Source organism: Anas acuta, chromosome 5, assembly GCF_963932015.1.
Source record: "Anas acuta chromosome 5, bAnaAcu1.1, whole genome shotgun sequence".
Lineage (NCBI taxonomy): Eukaryota > Metazoa > Chordata > Aves > Anseriformes > Anatidae > Anas > Anas acuta.
The window spans coordinates 32203513-32221384 of NC_088983.1; the positions used below are offsets into that span (position 1 = coordinate 32203513).

At 42.6% G+C, this 17872-nt stretch overlaps 1 protein-coding gene across 3 annotated transcripts in view; it reads left to right on the forward strand.

Moving 5' to 3' along the window:
* AMBRA1 (autophagy and beclin 1 regulator 1) overlaps positions 1-17872 on the forward strand; it is a 129455-nt gene that overhangs the window by 90962 nt on the left and 20621 nt on the right. For all 3 annotated transcript variants that reach the window (XM_068683764.1, XM_068683766.1, XM_068683765.1), the window contains exon 15: positions 9027-9166. In XM_068683764.1, the coding sequence (XP_068539865.1) occupies positions 9027-9166 (140 nt within the window). The remainder of the gene's footprint in view (positions 1-9026; positions 9167-17872) is intronic.

A 17872-nucleotide genomic window follows, 5' to 3' on the forward strand; every position in this document is an offset into this window, starting at 1 on the left:
TGGCAGCGCTACCTTGGTGTTGCAGATGGCATGAAGAATGGCACAGATGTGCATGCTGGAGTATAGATGCAGGAATGGTACGTTTGAAGAGTTAATAACATTGCTGTCTTGACTGGTTCACCCATGTCTGCACAAAGGCTGCTGAGGCAGAACGTAAAGGAACTGTAGGAATTTAACTCATTAGGTTACCCTCAGAAAATAATGTTGCTAGCATCTTATGCAATGATTAAATAAGCGAGCAGCGTTGTTTTTAGCAACTTTGTGTGAAGAGAAGGAAAATGACACTTGTTCAGGATGTGTTTACTTCATGGCATCTGATGATGATAGCCAAGACCTTTTGTTTAAAGGTTTTGTTTTGTGTTGTTGGGAAAATAGTTTTAACTAGATAGAAATAATTATGGCAAAGATGGTTCCACATCTGAAATTATTTAGGTACAGCCCTCTTGCCAAAGTCAGCTTGGGAAAAGGGAGCCTTGGTAAATTGCTACCAGATTTGTGCTAAAGTCAACATAGGCTGGGAAAGAGGTATGCAATTTCATGAAGGTTTTTTTCAGTGCTTCTTCCTACTGTCTTTCTTGAATTAAATTTAAGCTCTTTTCTCCAGTAGTTATTCCTTCCAGACGTGTAGGCAGCTGGATGACAGCCTCTTATCACCCAGATGAAGGTGCATATAGCTCTGTCATCAACATATTGTTGACACTTGATCTTGCATGCTGCTCTGTGCAGGCTCAGCAGACAGAGAGCAGGGTGGAATGGCAGCTGTACAAAAATCCTCTGCTCTTGTCATTAGATCTTTAACATATTGTAGATTTTGCTGTTACAGTCTCTGTGCGACATTTAATGGGGAGTTCAGAGGTAGTGCTTTCGGTTTGCAGTCTGAGTTAAGGGCAAAAATAAAGGGGCTTGTCATTCCTTTTGCCGTAGAATTGACCATATTTTTATTAGATTGTTCCAGCACTGACAGCTGTCAGTGATTTTTGCAGGAGACAGCAGTAGCTGGGGGCGCAGTCCTGTTTGCACAGTTCAGTTGACTTTTGCATCTGCCCTGAATATATATGTATCTATCTTCTGTCACGCTAACACCCCCTTCGGCATTCCTCTTCCTGTCCTTTCATCTGTTCCAACCACACACGCGCAATTGAAAGGACAATTGTTTTGTTTGGCAATTTCTTGCTTACTCAGCCCTCGATTTCAGATCCAGGCTTGGACCAGTCCCCTAAAGGGCTTTTTGGAGGTATTACCCTGGTTTCACAGCCTTTGGGAGACTGGTAGCAAATAAATGAGCTGTTTCATTGCAAGAGTGTTATTTTCATGGTGAGAGCTTTGTTACCTAAAATGATGAGCTGCTTTATATGACCTAGCTCTTGTTAATGTTTCGTTATTTTAAAGCTGCTTTCCATGTAGTAGTTGGATGGCAGGCTCGTGAATACCAGGTGCTAATGCTAATAGCTAGCCTGAAGAAAAGAAGGGCTAGGTGTGCTCTAATGAGACCTCACCTGATCTGAAAGATCAGCAAGAAGTTACGTGACCAAGACTGGTCAGGGAGCACCAACGATGCTTTATCTGTCTGCCGAGTTTCTTGGTCCATCCACAGGCACCTCTGATGCTGTCTCGTTTTAGGAAATAGATCAAGTCTCCCCAGTTAAGGTTTTCAATTGTTGCTGAAAATAAAGGATTAGTTCTCAGTTAATTCACTGTAGCTCAGAAAGCAAAGCTAGGATTTTCCACACTGGCAACAGATGCAGAAAAAGGCAGAAAGAGGTTTGTTGCATCAGTAAAGAATGAAGAATTTCATGTATGATCCTATTGCATCTGGAGAAGATAAATGGAGTTGAAAGAAATTTTATTTGTGCTGTGCATTGGATGATAAGATCCATTTGAGGATAAGACTGACAAATCCAAGAAGATAAGTGCATTATTTTTGCTTCTTCCATTTTAACGGAGAAGATCTAATGGAAAGACGTGTCTGTTGTTGGCAGGAATTAACTCTGGGGGGAGGGGATGAGCACAGCATGGACCAACCTGTTTAATAAGAAGAGACTAGGAGCAAAAAAGCAATTTTTCTTTTCCTGTCTGCTCATGGGAAATGCCTACCTATCTGTAGATGCAGAGAAAAAGCCACAGAAAGGAGGCTCCCTCCAAACAGAAGGGAGATTTGCCTCATTGCAAAACATAAATGAATGTATATTGTCTTATGAATGAATGTAATGAACCATCAGTCAGTTTTTTCCATGGAGTATTTATTTTGCTTTGCATTCAAGGTCCTCTGCTTCAGACAAGCTGGATCTGAATTCTGCTGCAGAGGTCTCTGGGTTTGATGGCAGTGCACAGCGTAAGCCTGCTTTTCAGCAGCTTTTGTGAAATTCATAAATAGAAGGTGGAGTAAAGAATGGTAATCTAAGCAAAAAGGGGATAATGTTATTTATTAAGGAGGTCAGGTTAGGGTGTCTGTTTCTTATTACACTTCTGGACCTTAAAAAGCCCGAGTTGTTTAAAGTAATTGACAGCATTAGAGAAGTCAGTGATGCAGGTGGCTTCCTGGCAGCGAAGCAGAGGACATGCAGTGCTTTCCAAAGAGTGGTGGATTCCTTACAGCAGCTTCTTACCTGGTGTGCTAGTGTCAGAAGTGAACTAGTTAACACATTGACATCAAAGTGTACCAGGTGAGATTTTTCAGTGGCAACACACTTTTGGGGTGAGTAAGGCAAAAAAATAAAAAAAATCCTGAATTGCTTCAGGTGTTCTGTCTCAGTAAGGTGCTTGCATTAAAAAATGATGAGTTGAAACTTCTGAAACTTCAAGATCAGTTTGTGGAGCTGAAGATGAAGGGCAGATGGGGAAGTGCAAAATATGTACAGCCCTCGTTGTACTGTTGGTTTTGTTGTGCTTGTACTTTCATCCTGTCACTGCATCTTCTCTGCTGCTTGGCAAAACACAAGTGCAGTTTGCAGTTTTTTTTACCAATTGCTGCTACTACTGTGTGAGTGCTCATTGCCTAGTTTCAAACTGAACGTAGGCTTTGCTTTCTGGTGTACTTCCAGTGAACTTAATGCAGTGTTGTGAATTGACCATGCTTTCAAGGCTGCCTCTGTATTACATGGTTCGTGTAGCTTATTTGTTAAAGTGTATTATCAAGTGAGGTATCTGTGCAGGCTAAAGGCTCGAGCATAGCTGCAGTTCCACTGACAAGCTGTGCTGTCTGGGATTGCTTTGGTGATATAACCTGAATCCATATGAAAAGTGCTTTGCTGATCTGTGCTGTGTGTGTATAGCTGTAGCTGCGCTGTCAACACTTGTATCTTGTGCCCGTGCAGATCTAAAGCTGCTGCTGGTAACCATTCTTTTCTGAACCTTTTTTCTTTGCAGCCCAGGTCAGGGTGGCTGTGAAGCTTTGGATTTTGCTAGTCCCCCAGAAAGAGAGACTGCTGTCCGGGAAGCAGGGTGTGACACTTGTACAGATGAGGAAGGATGCAAGAGCCCAAGGACAGAGAAGCGTGAGGTGGTCAGGGGCCCAGGTCTTCATGCTTGCACACTCAGCCTCAATTTGGGGGTAGGGGGAAGGCTTTAATTCTTCCTTGTGGTTCTGTAGGTGGAATCTGCTTGCCCTTTTGACCTGTTCAGCAGCTTTGTGCCCACTCTATTCTCAGGGAAGAGTCAGCCCCTTGCAGGATGTCTGCAGTTTGACACTCAGATCGATGCAGTCGATGCTCTTGCCATCTTTGTGCTCTGTACCTTAGTTCCTAGCAATCTTTTCTCACTTGCACCTCCCTGCCCAGTTCCGCTTAAATATTTCTTGTGCTCTGTTGGGGTTAGCACGCTAGGTGTTTCTCTTCCTGCATGTTTTTACAGTTAGCCTCTGGTGACAGCATTGACTCGGTTGGAAATTAATAATTAAATTTTAGCCTGGTGCCTGATAAACCCACCTCGTCAGCTGCAGCCTTTCCTCACCCTTTACCTGTCAGGATGGAGCTTCACGGATGACGAGGTTTTCCCATGTAAACAGGAGAACAGCTGCACCCCCCTCCCCACACGCTCTTTATCAAGGCTGATCTAACAGCCCAATTTACTGCCTGGGCTAAGCAAAGGTAATGGCTTGAAATTTATTGGCATCTTGAAAGGAGATGCATCTAGTTGAGAGCAGAAATGTCTCTATTGAATTTAAAAAGATAAAAACGCAAGAGTTCCTGCTGAGTTTCCCTCCACGCTTGTGCCAACTTTCTCTTCTCCTCCAGCTTCAAAACATGTTTTTTCCTCCTTGAGTGCCAACGAGGAGGAGCAGAAAGGTCCCACTCTGTTGAAGTGGTGGTAGTCAGCCCTCCCCTGCTTTCAGTTGCTCTCCTTAGAGCGGGAGGAAAGCCTTGAGCAAAGAAATGGCTGTGCACATGATGTGGTCTGCAGGCACGGCGCTGCTCAGACCAAGCAGGCGGTGCAGCACCGCTGCCAAGGCAGGAGCAGCACAGGTTTGGGGCAGCCTGCTGCTGCTGCGACTGGCAGCATCCTGGCAAGTGCCCTCTCCAGCTTTTTAATGTTGGCAGACCCCGTAAATGGGGTGGGCAGGTGGAATTTGAGGAGTGTTATTAAAGAGCAGCAACTTCCCCAAGATGGAGTGTGAGGGGGACTAGGGAAGCACTAGGTCAGTAACTAGGGCTTTGTGCAGCAGAAACTTCCAGCAAGAAGTTTTCTTACTCCTTCAGGGCAGGTACAAATTAACTGGCTAGCTCCATGCGTGTACGTTGTGCCCAGGGCCCCCTTCTTCCCCTGCAAGTCAGCTCCTTGATGGTGAGGAAGAGATCACTGGGAAAGATTCCTCGAGGCTGCTGGTTGTCATGCAGCCTCTCCTGGCTCCCTGCCACAAGTAAATATTTAGTTTAATACCTAAGCAGGGGCTGTGACAGGTGCTGCAGGGCTGATGTGCCAGCACTGACAAGTTGGAGGGGGAGCAGCAGCAGTGGACTTAAGGTGGCCTTTGCACTCCACACAGCACGCGTGCTGAACGCTTTGAGGGGCCTGTTTTCTTGTTTTTCCTCTTGCCTTACAGCCCTTCTTTCTCTAAGCCATCTTCCTCCCCTGCTGAATTGCATGTTGCTCCTAGATTAGCTGTAGAAGTGGCTGTGAAGTGATGAAATTAGCTTCAGGGAGTTTTGTAGGTAATGCATATGCCCACTCCTGTTCAGGGAGGGTGGAAGAGGCGCACCGAAGAGGTAAGCAGCTGCTTCTAGTGCAGTCTTTGAAAACAGGCACGCAGACATAAACAACTCAACCAAATCTTTCCTCACACTTCATGGTTACAGGGATGTAAAATGAAAGCAACCAGCTGTTTCTTTAATGAGCATTGCTTTCCCTTTGTGTTAGCGTTGCCTTCTGTGTGGAAGCTTAGCTACCTAGAGAGTTTGGGTATTTCTAGAGGAAGGCTCCTCACCTTGCCAGCATCCCCTGCGCTCAGATGGGAAAGGAGTCCCTTTTCAATCTCCTATAGGGTATGGGGAGGTCTCTGGAGACAGGATTTTCTACAAATGTAAGCAAAGCTCAAGCAATAGTTCTGCGAATGAGACTGGGTTATGTAGCTTCTAAAGGGAAGGGGCAGGACCTTTCTTGCCCACTGAAATGACACTGATATGTTTGTCATTGCCAAGAAGACAGTAGCTTGCCAAGCTGATGTTGCCTGTTTGGGCTCAAGCTTCCACACTGATGCTCTGAAATGCCCTGTGGGGTAACTCGTAAAGCTCCCAATCCTCAAACTTCACAGTGCTTATTGTTAGAGAAACGTATCATTCAAAGCCCTGTTTCAGAACAGCATCTGGAAACAAATGAAATGCAGCTGCCAACTTAATAAAATGCTGAGTGGCCACTTCTAATGGTGTGGCTCTGTAATATTGAATTAGCAGTACAGCACTACCGAGGGGGAGTTTGCCATTGGCCATGGTGAATTGCCTGGAAACTTGCTGTGGCTGCTGCTGCTGATTATGGGCTGATAGTGTGATGCAGCATGATGTCTGTCCAAAATGAAAATGCCACCCTCTTAAATGTAACTGCTCTGGAGGCTGTGGTTTGCTGTGGTGGGTGCCTTAAAGATCAGTGGATGTTTACAGCAGTGGTACTAAACAGGTTCTTGAGCCCTTGCACATCAGCATGTTTTTTGCATATGGTTTGCAACTGGTTTGTGGACCAGCTCTAAAGAACAAGAACTAGAGAACTGTCAACTTTATGCCTTTGTGTTGCCAGTTTTATGCGTGTTTGAGGGCTGGCAGCAGTCTCTTGATGTAGAAACTGGGGAATAGTGTTAGTGTGGGATTCCTGTAATAACTTGAATGTTCCTAGAAGTTCAGAACTAAAAAGCATGGACAATCCCACTGGCAAAGAGGTGCAGCCACTCCCGTTTATTTCAGGCTGACTACTTTGGCTGAAATATCTCAGTAACTTTACAAGATTTAGTGATGGAAGCAAAAAGTCCAAAAAAAAAAAAAAAAAAAAGCCAAGACAAATTGGCTGTGATCTATGGAGAATGTTTCCTGGAAGGCTTCTGATCTTTGACAAGAAGGACCTGCTGATGTTGAAGGAATGTTATTTTTTTATTTTTTTTCCCTCTCTGTGGGTAGAGTAGGGGGTCTTGCTAATGGATGCAATTGCAACAGCCAATCTGTATGACTGCATCAGATTGATTAGCTGGGTCCTGGTTACTGCTGCGAGTGGTGATTATGCCAGTACAGCTGCTCTCTCTTTTTCTGTACTAATTACCACACGCACGGATGTCATCACCCTTAACACTGCATGGAGTTGTCCCATTAGCGTGGGAGTGGGAAGCAGCAGGGGAGGGGAGCTCTTCGGCGTGACAAGCTGTTTAGAAGTGTGCGGAGAAGTGGAGTGATGAAGCATCGTACGGAGAATGTCTGAGCCATCTTGTCTTTGAGATTCTGCCCTCAGCCAACACTTTTGCAGGTTGTCAGGACCAGCCCCGTGTCCTTGGCAGCACTCTCCATGGGGTGCCACTCACTGTGAAGCACCCTGGCGTTGAGCTGGAGCTGGCAAGTCCCTGCCCTGCCGTGGCCAGCGGCTGGGCCAACTGGCCTGCCAGGGGAGGAGAACTTAGGGCGGGCTCCAGAAGGCAGCTTCCCCAGCTGTCATGCCTTACAGAGGTGTTCTCAGGAGAAAAAGTGTTTTTCTGACTTGCTGAAGAATCATGTCCTTATATGATGGAATACTCTTGCAGTTCTGGAGAGACCTGGAAAGCCAAATTTCTGAATGTATGCTCCAGCTCCGGAGGACCACTCCCCTTCTCCTCCCTCCCCCTCCAAATCTAGCCTCCCCATCTCAGAGTGCACCATGATCTCCATGGTAACAGGTGTTACCAACATATGCCTGATGGTGATTTTTTTTTTTCTTCCCCTTTTCCACAAAAAGCAAGAGGGGAGAAGGAGGCAGACATGACAGCAGTAGGTAAGAGTGATGTAAACCCCAAAGAACAAGTTCCTTCAAACACCCAGCTTCTCTGAATACCACCGACTGCTGAGTGATATCTGGGGCAAAGAGTGACCAGCTTCTATCACGCAGAGAAATCCTAAAGGACGTTTTCTCCTTTAATGCGACCTTCTTGGAGAAGAGGTTAAATGTGTTACTGATGGCAGGACATAATGTAGTTACGTTGCTTTGCTCTGACTTGCTTTTTTGGCATTACAGTGGTCAAGATGAAGGTTCTGGGTGTTATGCTACTGGAGGGCACGTAGTTTTCATGCTTCAGACTTATCAAGCTGTAAAACAGATGAGAAGTGAGGTGGAGGGGAAGAGCTGCAGAGAAAAACAGGCATATAAGCTGTTGTCTTGAGTCCTGGTTCATAATGCCAGCAGATGAGTCTCCCACTAATTAATTATTAGTTCAAGCTACCTCAGCAGTGCAGTAGTGGTTGATCAGCATTCCTGTCTAACTTTATCATCTTGTTCCCCTGCATTCTCGTTCCCTTCTCTGATCACTGGTCCTGCACTGTCCCCATTTTCTAGGGAGTCTGGAAGAGAGGTTTTGGGATGGATGAGTGGTTGCCCACGCACTACAAATCTAATGAAAACATGTCTCAACAGGGATTAAACCCATTGAAAATGTAGATTCCAAGTCTATACTATATACCAATGCTGCTCGCTGACTAGCAGGGTGCAGGGGAGCAGTGTTCTGTACAGAAGACCTTAGCTTCTTGGAGTAGGAGAGTAGCCTGCATAGGTATAATCTGTTCCACTTCATTGTTTTTGCCTTTCAAGCCTCTGCACTACAGAAACCAAGCGAGTGTATACCAGAAACAGCTTGCTATTGGTCCTGCGTGTGCACAGTTTTCATTCTCCTGTACTAATGCAGCATTTAGGATGTGCTGTTTTGCAGCTGTGATTGCTGCCTGCAATCTGAGCAGCTCTTGAGCTCTCACCATACTGCAGGTAGAATAGACAGAAGGGAAGCTGGAGTGAGGGATTTGTTTCTTGCAAACTTGTGCTGTATCCATAATCCCTGGACGTTAATTTTCCTTGTTTGTGCACTGTTGATGTGGGGGTTGGTCAAACTGAAACATTTTCAGGAAGCTGTTTAAATGTTTTAAAAAGAAAAGAGCTGTGTATTATTTTTATGTAAGGTTTGGTTTTCTTAATAGAAAAAATAAACTGTTGATGCTGAAAGCCCATGCACTTGCCAGTTTGCTGTTCCACCTCAGTTAAGATGAGAGGTGAAGCCTGAAGGGTCCCGGTTGTCCTGCTATGCCACTTGTCCCCATCACTTAAGCTCTGCAGCCTGCTGAGTGACATGAAGATTCTCCTGGTGGCAGAATTGTTTATGTTCTGCAGCGATGTGCCTGGCTGTCTACTAAACACTTGTGGGCACGTGTGTGGCTCTCTCAAGCAGATGCTTACTCCTGCTGCTGGATTAGGAGTTTCTTGTAACATCCATGTCTTCTTGGCCAGCTGTGTTGCTGCAGGGAGACTGGATGTTAATTTGAGCCTCCTTGGCTCCCCTGCCTTGTTTTGTCTTGTCAAGTAACTTTCTGTCTTTGTTTCAGAGAGTTTTCAACGTTCTGTATCCAATGCCTGCTGACCAGAGAAGACACGTCAGCATAAACTCTGCTCGCTGGCTGCCTGAGCCAGGCCTGGGATTGGCATATGGCACCAATAAAGGGGACCTGGTGATTTGCCGACCAGAGTAAGTGATTGCTTTACGTCGAGTTATAACTGCTTTTGTAACTCTCTTTTTAGGGCAGTGGGAGTAAGGTAGCTTTTTACTGCTTTGGGGCATTATGCTTGAAGGATACCCTCCACCCAAAATAAAAAGTAACCTTGATACGCCTTTTGGGCTACCAAAGTGTTTGCCCAGTCTTACGCAATTAGCGTTAGTTTTGCTGATTATAAACTTAAAAGGACATACGAGGTACATGTCATTTGCTCTTTTTATTTCCTATGTATGTCTTGTCTTTCTGGATCCTTTGTTCCATGTATGCCTAGTGTAATGTATTTGTCTCTTTGCATTATGGAGCTCTAAAACTTCCCAGTGAGAACAGCAAATTTGCGCTGTTAAAGATATGCTTGTTTTCCAGCAGCCACAGGTTGAAAGCTGCTGACCTGGACTTACCAGATACTTACTGCAGTGCTCAAGCATGAAATTCTATGAACTGCAAAGGCTTTTGACATGGTTATGAGCCAGCCAGTGAGTTGGTTTGGTCCTCACTTTTAAGCACAATGGTTTGATCTGTAGACTTTAGCTCTTTTTTATTTATACAGCACCATGAGGTATGTAACTTTGCCTTTGTAAGCTTGCCATTAAGCACAAGTTAACTTAGGTGTTGTGTGACGCAGGATGACAGAGTCTGAGCGGTGAAACAAATATTGTTTTCAGTGTTGCTGGGGCTCTCTACACCATACATTGCTGAGACCTTTTTCTTCATTGTGTTGTGCAACTAGTTCTTTTGGAGCAGTGTTTTTCTTATGCTGTGGGAACACTTCAGTTATTTCCTGGTACTAAGCTACCTCAGTATTCATTTAGGTTATGCTTCGCATGTTGAAGTTTTTGGTAACTTAGAAGCCAGTAGCTAGAAACTTGCAGCACTGCTGGTGATCTTACCAAACGTGTGTGGACTCCATCTGTTGTGCATGCGACTAGGCATGTGGTGCTTGTGAAGAGTCATATGGTCAGTGTAGAACCACTACCTAAATCAGAATAAATATGTACAATTGCAATAGTGACTAACTCAGTACAGCCTTCTGGTGAAATTTGCAGTTAGAATTCATATTGGACCAATTTCAGTACTACAGAATGCCAGTGCTCTTCAAACAGCCCTCTTATTCACTTGAACATAATCTTTCATCAAGGGCTTATTTATACATGAAGTTCTACAAGATATTATTATGGAATAAGCTATAATCACTCTCTTCCAGGATAAGTGGTTTTCTTCAAGAATAGTTGCTGTACTTTCTAAGCAGAAGAATTGTTAAGGAAAAATGGCTTTCTTCTCAAACACTGGTTGTTCTAAGTTGCTCTCGGTATAGAGAAGTGATAAGATCTAGTCTATTGATTATTGCTCATGAGATGAACTTGGACAAGAATTTGGGGAAATGAAGGGGAAGGAAATTAAGTCATTTGAATGTCCTCTGTAGAGTCAAGCTTGACTGATTACAGTCAAGCTTGGTTTGTAGAGTCAAGCTGCCTGTCTAGGCTTGCCACATCCCATGTTAAGTATCCATTCTGGCGCTTATAGTATCCCCAAGCTAAGTGCCATGTTCTTATTGGCACTTCCCTAGTTAAGGATATGCCAGGAATCCCTTCATATGTTATGGAAGCACTCTCAGTCCTTCTGCAGCATCTCTGTGAAATCTTTCTTAGCTCACTAAGTTGCTTAGGGCATTTTTCCGTCTCCTTATTTCTATCTTAGCAACAGTTGTTGTCAACAAAAATGAACTTCTTGGGTATGAACATGAAATAGGATGAATACAGAGGTTACAGATCTATTGGTGGATTGAAATAACTGGTACTTCTGGGGATTATTGCAGCCCTCACATGGACTGCTCAGTTCTTTTTCAAGCAGGACTCCTAATATGTTCAGTTCTAGATTTGCATCATTTTACAGGCCAACAACAAAGATGTAGATATTCACTAATATGAATAGTTTGCACTGAGACTCTAACATCAGAACACATCAGTAAGGTACTCTCAGAGAAGAAGCGGCTTGCAACTATGATGTCTGTCCCAGGTCTAACCTGGAAAGTCCTCAGAGAAAGATGATAAATTCCAACGTGTTGATGCCATCTAAGTAGTTCTTGGCTTAATAAACTTGGTTTGAGGTTGGTGTATCTGATGCCTTTAACTTGAGAGATGAGGGAGAAGGATGAAAAATATTTGTATAGTTTCCATACACAGTAATACAGAGGAAGAGAAATACTAAATAAAGGACTTAGCAATTGGCAGAGTATTATATGGGGACGGTCTAATAAACAGCAGGGATCAAAAAAACACTGCACTGCTGAAAACACCCCCACTGTTCTCATTTGGCAAAGAAAACAGTGGTCAGTAGCAAACAACCGAGAAGGTTATAATTCCCTGGGTCTTTATTCTCATGCACAGTGGAAGCATTTGAAGCCAAGTACTACAGGGATAAGTTAAACAGGTTGGAATAGCAGCTGTGACTCGAATACAGTGTTTGAAAAGCATGTGTTTGGGGAAATAGAGATGAGTAGATTGGAGGTACAAACTTAACACATGTGAAAAACTTGAAGCTTAGTGGGCTTGTAATTGAGAGGTTATGCAAGTAGTTATTCCAGAATTCTAAAGAAACTGTAATTAAAATCAAAAGTTTAGGGGTATATTGCTAAGTTGGGGTAGCACTGATGGCAGCTGGAAATGGGGAAGGTCAGATTATGCTGGCAATCCATAATGTGGGCTCAGTATGCAGGTTTACGGGATATGTTAAGAATGAAAGGAAAATTAAAACCAATTAGAGCAGGATCGAATGCATTATAGTTTGACTAAGGTAGGGTACAGCAGGAGGATACCTACCCTTGAGAATTTTATTTACAATTAAAGGGTTAACTAGGGAATTGCTCCAGCTCTGTTACCCGTTTTAGTAACGCAGTTACTATGTTGGTACTACAATATATCTGGTTAAATTGCTAAGAATTAGAACAAAATTTGGTAAGGAGCCAGTAAAGGTCTGCTTAAGGAAAGAATACAGCATGATTGAAAGCTGGGCTCTGTCACAAAAGAGATTACTGAGGAACCTATTCTGGGGCTGGTTGTTATTACTATTTACACTAATGCCTCGTAAGGGGGAGCTGAATAAATTTGCAGAGAATGTGACATTAGCCTTGTCATTGCAGAGAAGGATCAGAGCATTGCACAAGAATTGGATTGTCTTGAAAATGACTGGAGGTATAGAAATGAGATAGAATTTAATAGTACAAAGTGCACTTAGTGACTAATAACACTGAGCTCAGTAGTTAAAATGACAGAGGAGGAAAAAGACCTGAGGTTTTAGTTGATCATAGATGATTGAGCCATCAATACAAGTGGCTGTAAAAACAACAAATTTAGTTGGAGTATGAGACACAAGATACTTAACAGTAAAGATAGCAGAACGTTAGTATCACTGTAGAAGAAACTAGATACATAAGCTGGAACAGTTTAAAATTCAGATATCCACGTTCAGAAGTGGATATCTGATTTTTTTTATCTACCTTTGAACTGCTGTGGTAGTTGAGAAGGGCTGCTAGTGCCATCAGTGGAATGGGTTTATCTAACAGAACCTGCAGCTTGGGGTCTTCATCCTACAAAAGGAAGGGTAAGGAGGGGCTTATCTAGCCTTCCATAAATGTCTGGGAAAGGAGAACTATTTATGTTTATATACTTTTCACTAGAAAACAGAGGCATAAATTTACTGTGACTAGGTTATGGCTGCAAACTAGAGAAAGGCTTTAACTGATCTCTGCTAGAGCCTGTGAGTCGGTTGGGTGAATGTAAAAGGCTCAGATGTTTGGAGAGGTAGCTTGGCTGGTTTTTAAAGACAAGTATATAAATTGAGGGACTGCATTGCTGAGCCATGAGGCATTTTTCAGTATTTTGAACCAAGGTCTGTGTCTAAACAGGTGTTGGCAAGCTGGCTCTCTGAGCTGTTCTGCTGTAGAGAAGTAAGGTGGTGACAGCAGTGTTCATCCACAGATGGAAATACACCTAATGGGCCTCAAAAGTCTGTAAAAGATTGGAACTCATAAGCCAGTACAGTAGCTATAAGGATAAAATAAAAGATGTTATTAGCCAACAGCGGTTTTGGTTTCGGCTTTTCAAGATCTGTTATCAGAAAATGCATGCCTTCCTGGCAAGGTTGCATTCTGGCGAGTACAGTGTCTGCTACCTTTTGTATGTTCTTTTCTGTTTGTTTAGCTGCTGGCTTCATTTGATTGCAAATAAACCACCCCTCTTAGAGCAGGTCTCTATGACCTTCTCCTTTTCCTGCTGAATTAGTGTCTTTTTGAGGATTGGCCTGTGTGAAAGCAGTAGGAAAAGAACACAGCTTTCAGAAACAACTTCCTCTGCAAGTGGCCAACAGGACAAGCAATTTACTTTTCATGAGTCTGTTTGATCTTTTGTTTGAAAAAATCATTAGAAAAGGAGTCACCAGGAAAGGATCATAGAAGTAACCCTTGAGGAGAGAGCACAAAGTGCAGGAAGCTGGCACAAAGAAAAGCATCTACAAGTCCTGAAGATGCACAGTAACGAACAGAATTGAGTAGATCTTTGGCAGTGTAAGTGTCTTCAGGGGATGCTTCTTGCTTGTCTTGTTGTTTTTTAATCACTTGCAGTAACAACAGCTGGAGTAAGAGTACTCAGGTCTGTGGTTTGCAGGTGAGTCCTTTCTAGCTTCCTCCAAGTTTTCTCACCCACCATCTGCTGCCTGACATCCCTTGTAACTATGGGTAGTGCTCATGCATGTCCTCCTTGGCTCTACATAGTTTAAGGCTTGATTCTGTTCATGAATCCTTGATTTTTGCAACATGGAATGAAACCCACAGTGTCTTGTACAGTAAAGACACCTCTATTAAATTTACAAGGATTTTTTTTCCATGTTGATAACCTTCCCTATACTGTCACATTCTAACAAGAGCTTTCCCATTCAAAAACATCTCTGGTGGGGATTCTCAAATGTCTTGTAGAACATGAAGAGCTCAAACCAAAACTGAGGGGGAGCAGACTGCATGCTGCTTATTGCCCTTTTGCTGGATTCTCTTGTGAGGAAGATTATCATGGGAGAAAGGGGGAGGTCCTCTTATCAGTCTCTCATCATTTCATCTTGAGTACCCCCCATAGTTAGGAGCAGGTTCTGGTAGGGCTCGGTGCTCGTGTGCTTTCAGAAATACTAATCCAAAATCCCCAGTGTTCTGAGAATATAATTTAAAAGCCAAGTGTTGAAGGCACCTTGTCGAGGGCTGGCTATGTAATGCAGGCATCTGTGAAAGAGGAGCGATTTCTTCGGCAGACAGAGCCTCTGGTAATGGAATTAAAATACCCCCTGAAGATGTGTCTGGTTCAGAGACAGCATCTCATGGAATTCTGTCATTGTGAAGTAGGTGTGGAGAGTCTCAGATTGATTCAGTGGTATGCAGTGTGCATATTTTAATTCGTTGTGGTGAGCTCTGCCATGAACATGAAATTTTTCTGTGAAAATTCCCTTCGCAAGAAATTTCTGTGCTTTGCAAAGGATCGTTGCTATGGTCTGCACATGCCAGTCCAGGTTTTTCCTCTGAGAACTGCATATCCTCTTATCTAGGGATGGGAACAATGTGTCTGCAGTTATCAGTGCTGGTAGGGAGATGGTAACCTGTCCTGCTGCCTGGCATTTCCTTTCTCTCTGCTGGCTGATTCCATTCGTCAGGCTCCTCAGACTCTAGCAATGATGCCTCCCAGCAGCATAAGCCCTGGTGCTTTTTTTTTTTTTTTTTCTTTGCCTTTTAAGAATAGCTTCTGGAGGATGTAGTTAACAGTGAGTGAGGCAGAAGGAGGAGCTGTCTGTCTTTGTGTAACTGAGGGATGTTAGCAAACCTGCCCAGGGAGTATTTTCACATCCATTAAGTGGGACAGACAGAGAGAGGGGTTAGGTCAAAGTCTTCTCTGCAAATGACCTCTTGAAAGGCAGCATCTGAGCAGTAGCCTTTGACTATGGCCAAGTGAGCAAATGAATGTTCTGGACTTCTGCTGCCTCTTCACCACAAGATGTATTTCTTTTTAAAATGAAGGTAGAGGGTGGTTTTGATTGATAGTAGGACTGAAAAAGGGGATGAGATGACCCATTTTGCACTAACGATGCATCCTGAAAGCTTGCCTTTGGATTTTCTTATTCGTACACTTAAGTGAAAACTAAAGTGAATTATTTCCAAATTGTGGCAAGCCTAGGTATCTGGAGGGCTGAGAGGCTCAGTCATTGCAGATGCATGAGAAGTAGAGAGGTAATATGGAGGCTTGAAACAGCATCTCCATTCTGATACTGTTTTATTCCATTTCTGTTTCTATTTCTGAATGTGTGTTTGATATCCAAGATGAATGATGGCATTAGGTGGAAGATGCCCTCATGCAATTCCATTTAATATGTCTGTGAATCTTAGAGATAAATGTTGAGAGCTGCTTTAAGTCCTCGGTTATTAGCAAGTTCATTTCCTTTACCCACTTCAAGATATGCTGAAGCACTGACTTGTTAGTGACACTAATTTTCCTCCATGAGAAAGAAAACTTGGTTCAGAGCTCAGTGTTAAAGAAACTTAACCTGTTGCTTACTGGCTTGTTTATAACATCACTGCACTTCTGCAGGACCTTGCTGGTTCTCAGTTTGGGCAGCGATCTTTTTATCGGAGATCATAGCCGTGTACTTTAAGAACAAGCACTAAACGCTTCACTTATATCTATCTATTCAGATCACATCTGCCGCCTTCTCTTCCTTTACTTTTTCTAATTCTATCTACAAAAGCAATTAAATTTCATGCAATTATTTGACTTACTAAAGCCCCCCTGCCTACTGCATGTGGCTCATTCTTTCATTGTTTTCAGATGTATTCTTTTTTCTCTTTGTTATATTGCTCTCCTCAAGGATAAAAGTTACACTTAGGAGAGAGTAGTTGTCAAATTAAGTAAGTCTTTCTTTTTGAAGAGTGCTGCTAAGTTGGCTTTTTTGGCCTTTTGTCAATTCTCAATTTTTTTTCTAACTTTTAAAATCAGATCTGAATGGTTAAAAAAAAAAAAAAGTTAACTTTTTTTAATTGAACTAGCTGCGAAGTCTGGCTTTGTCTTTTACCAAAGACTTTTCTTACTCCTAATTGCATAAGCACCATTGGATATTTTTAAGTGGATACTTCAGAGAGAAAATTCAGCATCTCGGCCGCTTTGAGTCTTCATTGATTTTGTCCTTAGCTTCACTGATAAATAGACCTTTTTTCATTCTAGTACCATTTTCCTCATGTTTATTTTTAGAATGTCTTTTCCCTCTTTGGCAATACCAGTTCATCCTGCTTTCTTATAACCTTTCTTTGCCGGTCTATACTAGACCTTTCTTGTTTGGTTGTTTATCCCCTTGGCTTTCCAATAAAATCATCTTTAATCTTCCAGGCTTTGATCCAGTTTATTTGTGGAGTTACTGGTTGTCACGCATACATTTTTCAGCAGGACTGGTGAATTGAGCTAGCAAGTAAAACAGTCAACTTCTTTGTCATTTTCTTTCCCTTGGTTAAACCCTCGCTCTATCTGATTCTGTAAATGGTCTCAACTCAATATCTGTAAAATGTAATTGGAGAAAAAATTGTGGGGGTTTTTGCATTAGGGAGCAGGTTTCTCCTGCAAACTAAACAGAACACTTTTAATGAACTAATTTCAAAACTGCTGGAGAAAAAAATATAGTTTGGCCTGCTTCATGGATCTCACTGACATTAGACCAAGCAAAGACCTTGGTTCTAGAGTTTGGCAGCCTCATATGTACTCAGTGCAATATTCTATTTAGAAAAAGGAGGAGGAAAAAAAAGCATTTGTTATGTTTGCTGATTTTAAACATTGTGATGTTGATTTCTCCCATTCTAAATATATTTTCCTGGTTAAGTTTGTTGGCATGAGATCTACAAACCAAGCCTACTTCAAAGTTGCAGTCTTTGAATCAACATAAATGTTAGTTTCTGCTAAAACTCTAGTGAAAGTTCAAAGAAGACTGAAGAGTAAGTTTGGCTCACAAGACTTGTAGTAGTTTGATGTTTAAGGCCTTAGAAGGCTTAAGCAATTTGCACTCCCCTGAACTCTCATAGCATCGTAAGTTGTCTAAGCCACTGGAAGAGCTCAGATCATAAACAGCTTAAGATATTCTGAGTGTTCAAAGCTTATTCAGCGCATAGTCTGCCTATAATCACTTTAAGCAATTAACAAGGCTTTAGGTTTTCAAGGGAATTTAAGCAAATTATCCATCTTTAGAGCTTGGTTTAAGGTGATACTAAGCTGAATTGTTTTCACTTAAGGAACTTCACAAATTTCAGAATGCGAAGTTTTATTTCCCTGTATTTCTCTACATTGTACATGGCGTGGCTGAAGTCACTTAAGTAGAGTGATACCATGGAATATTGTAAGGTTTTGAGTGAGAAGAAAGTCAGCAAACATTCAGGAAATTCTTATTTGGCCTACTTCTGCCATGTTTGTTCCAGGGTATTTGGCCTGCAGGCTCTTATTCACATCGGTTAACAGTGTTAAAACTACTGCATTCTGCACTATACGATACACAAAGATCTTATCAGCATTTCAAGAGAAAATCTCTAGGTCTTCCTATCTTGAGTGTTTTGTCCATCTTCTCACAATGTTGTAGCAATTCAAATATTTTGTATTTAATGATGGTTCCAGTGTGCC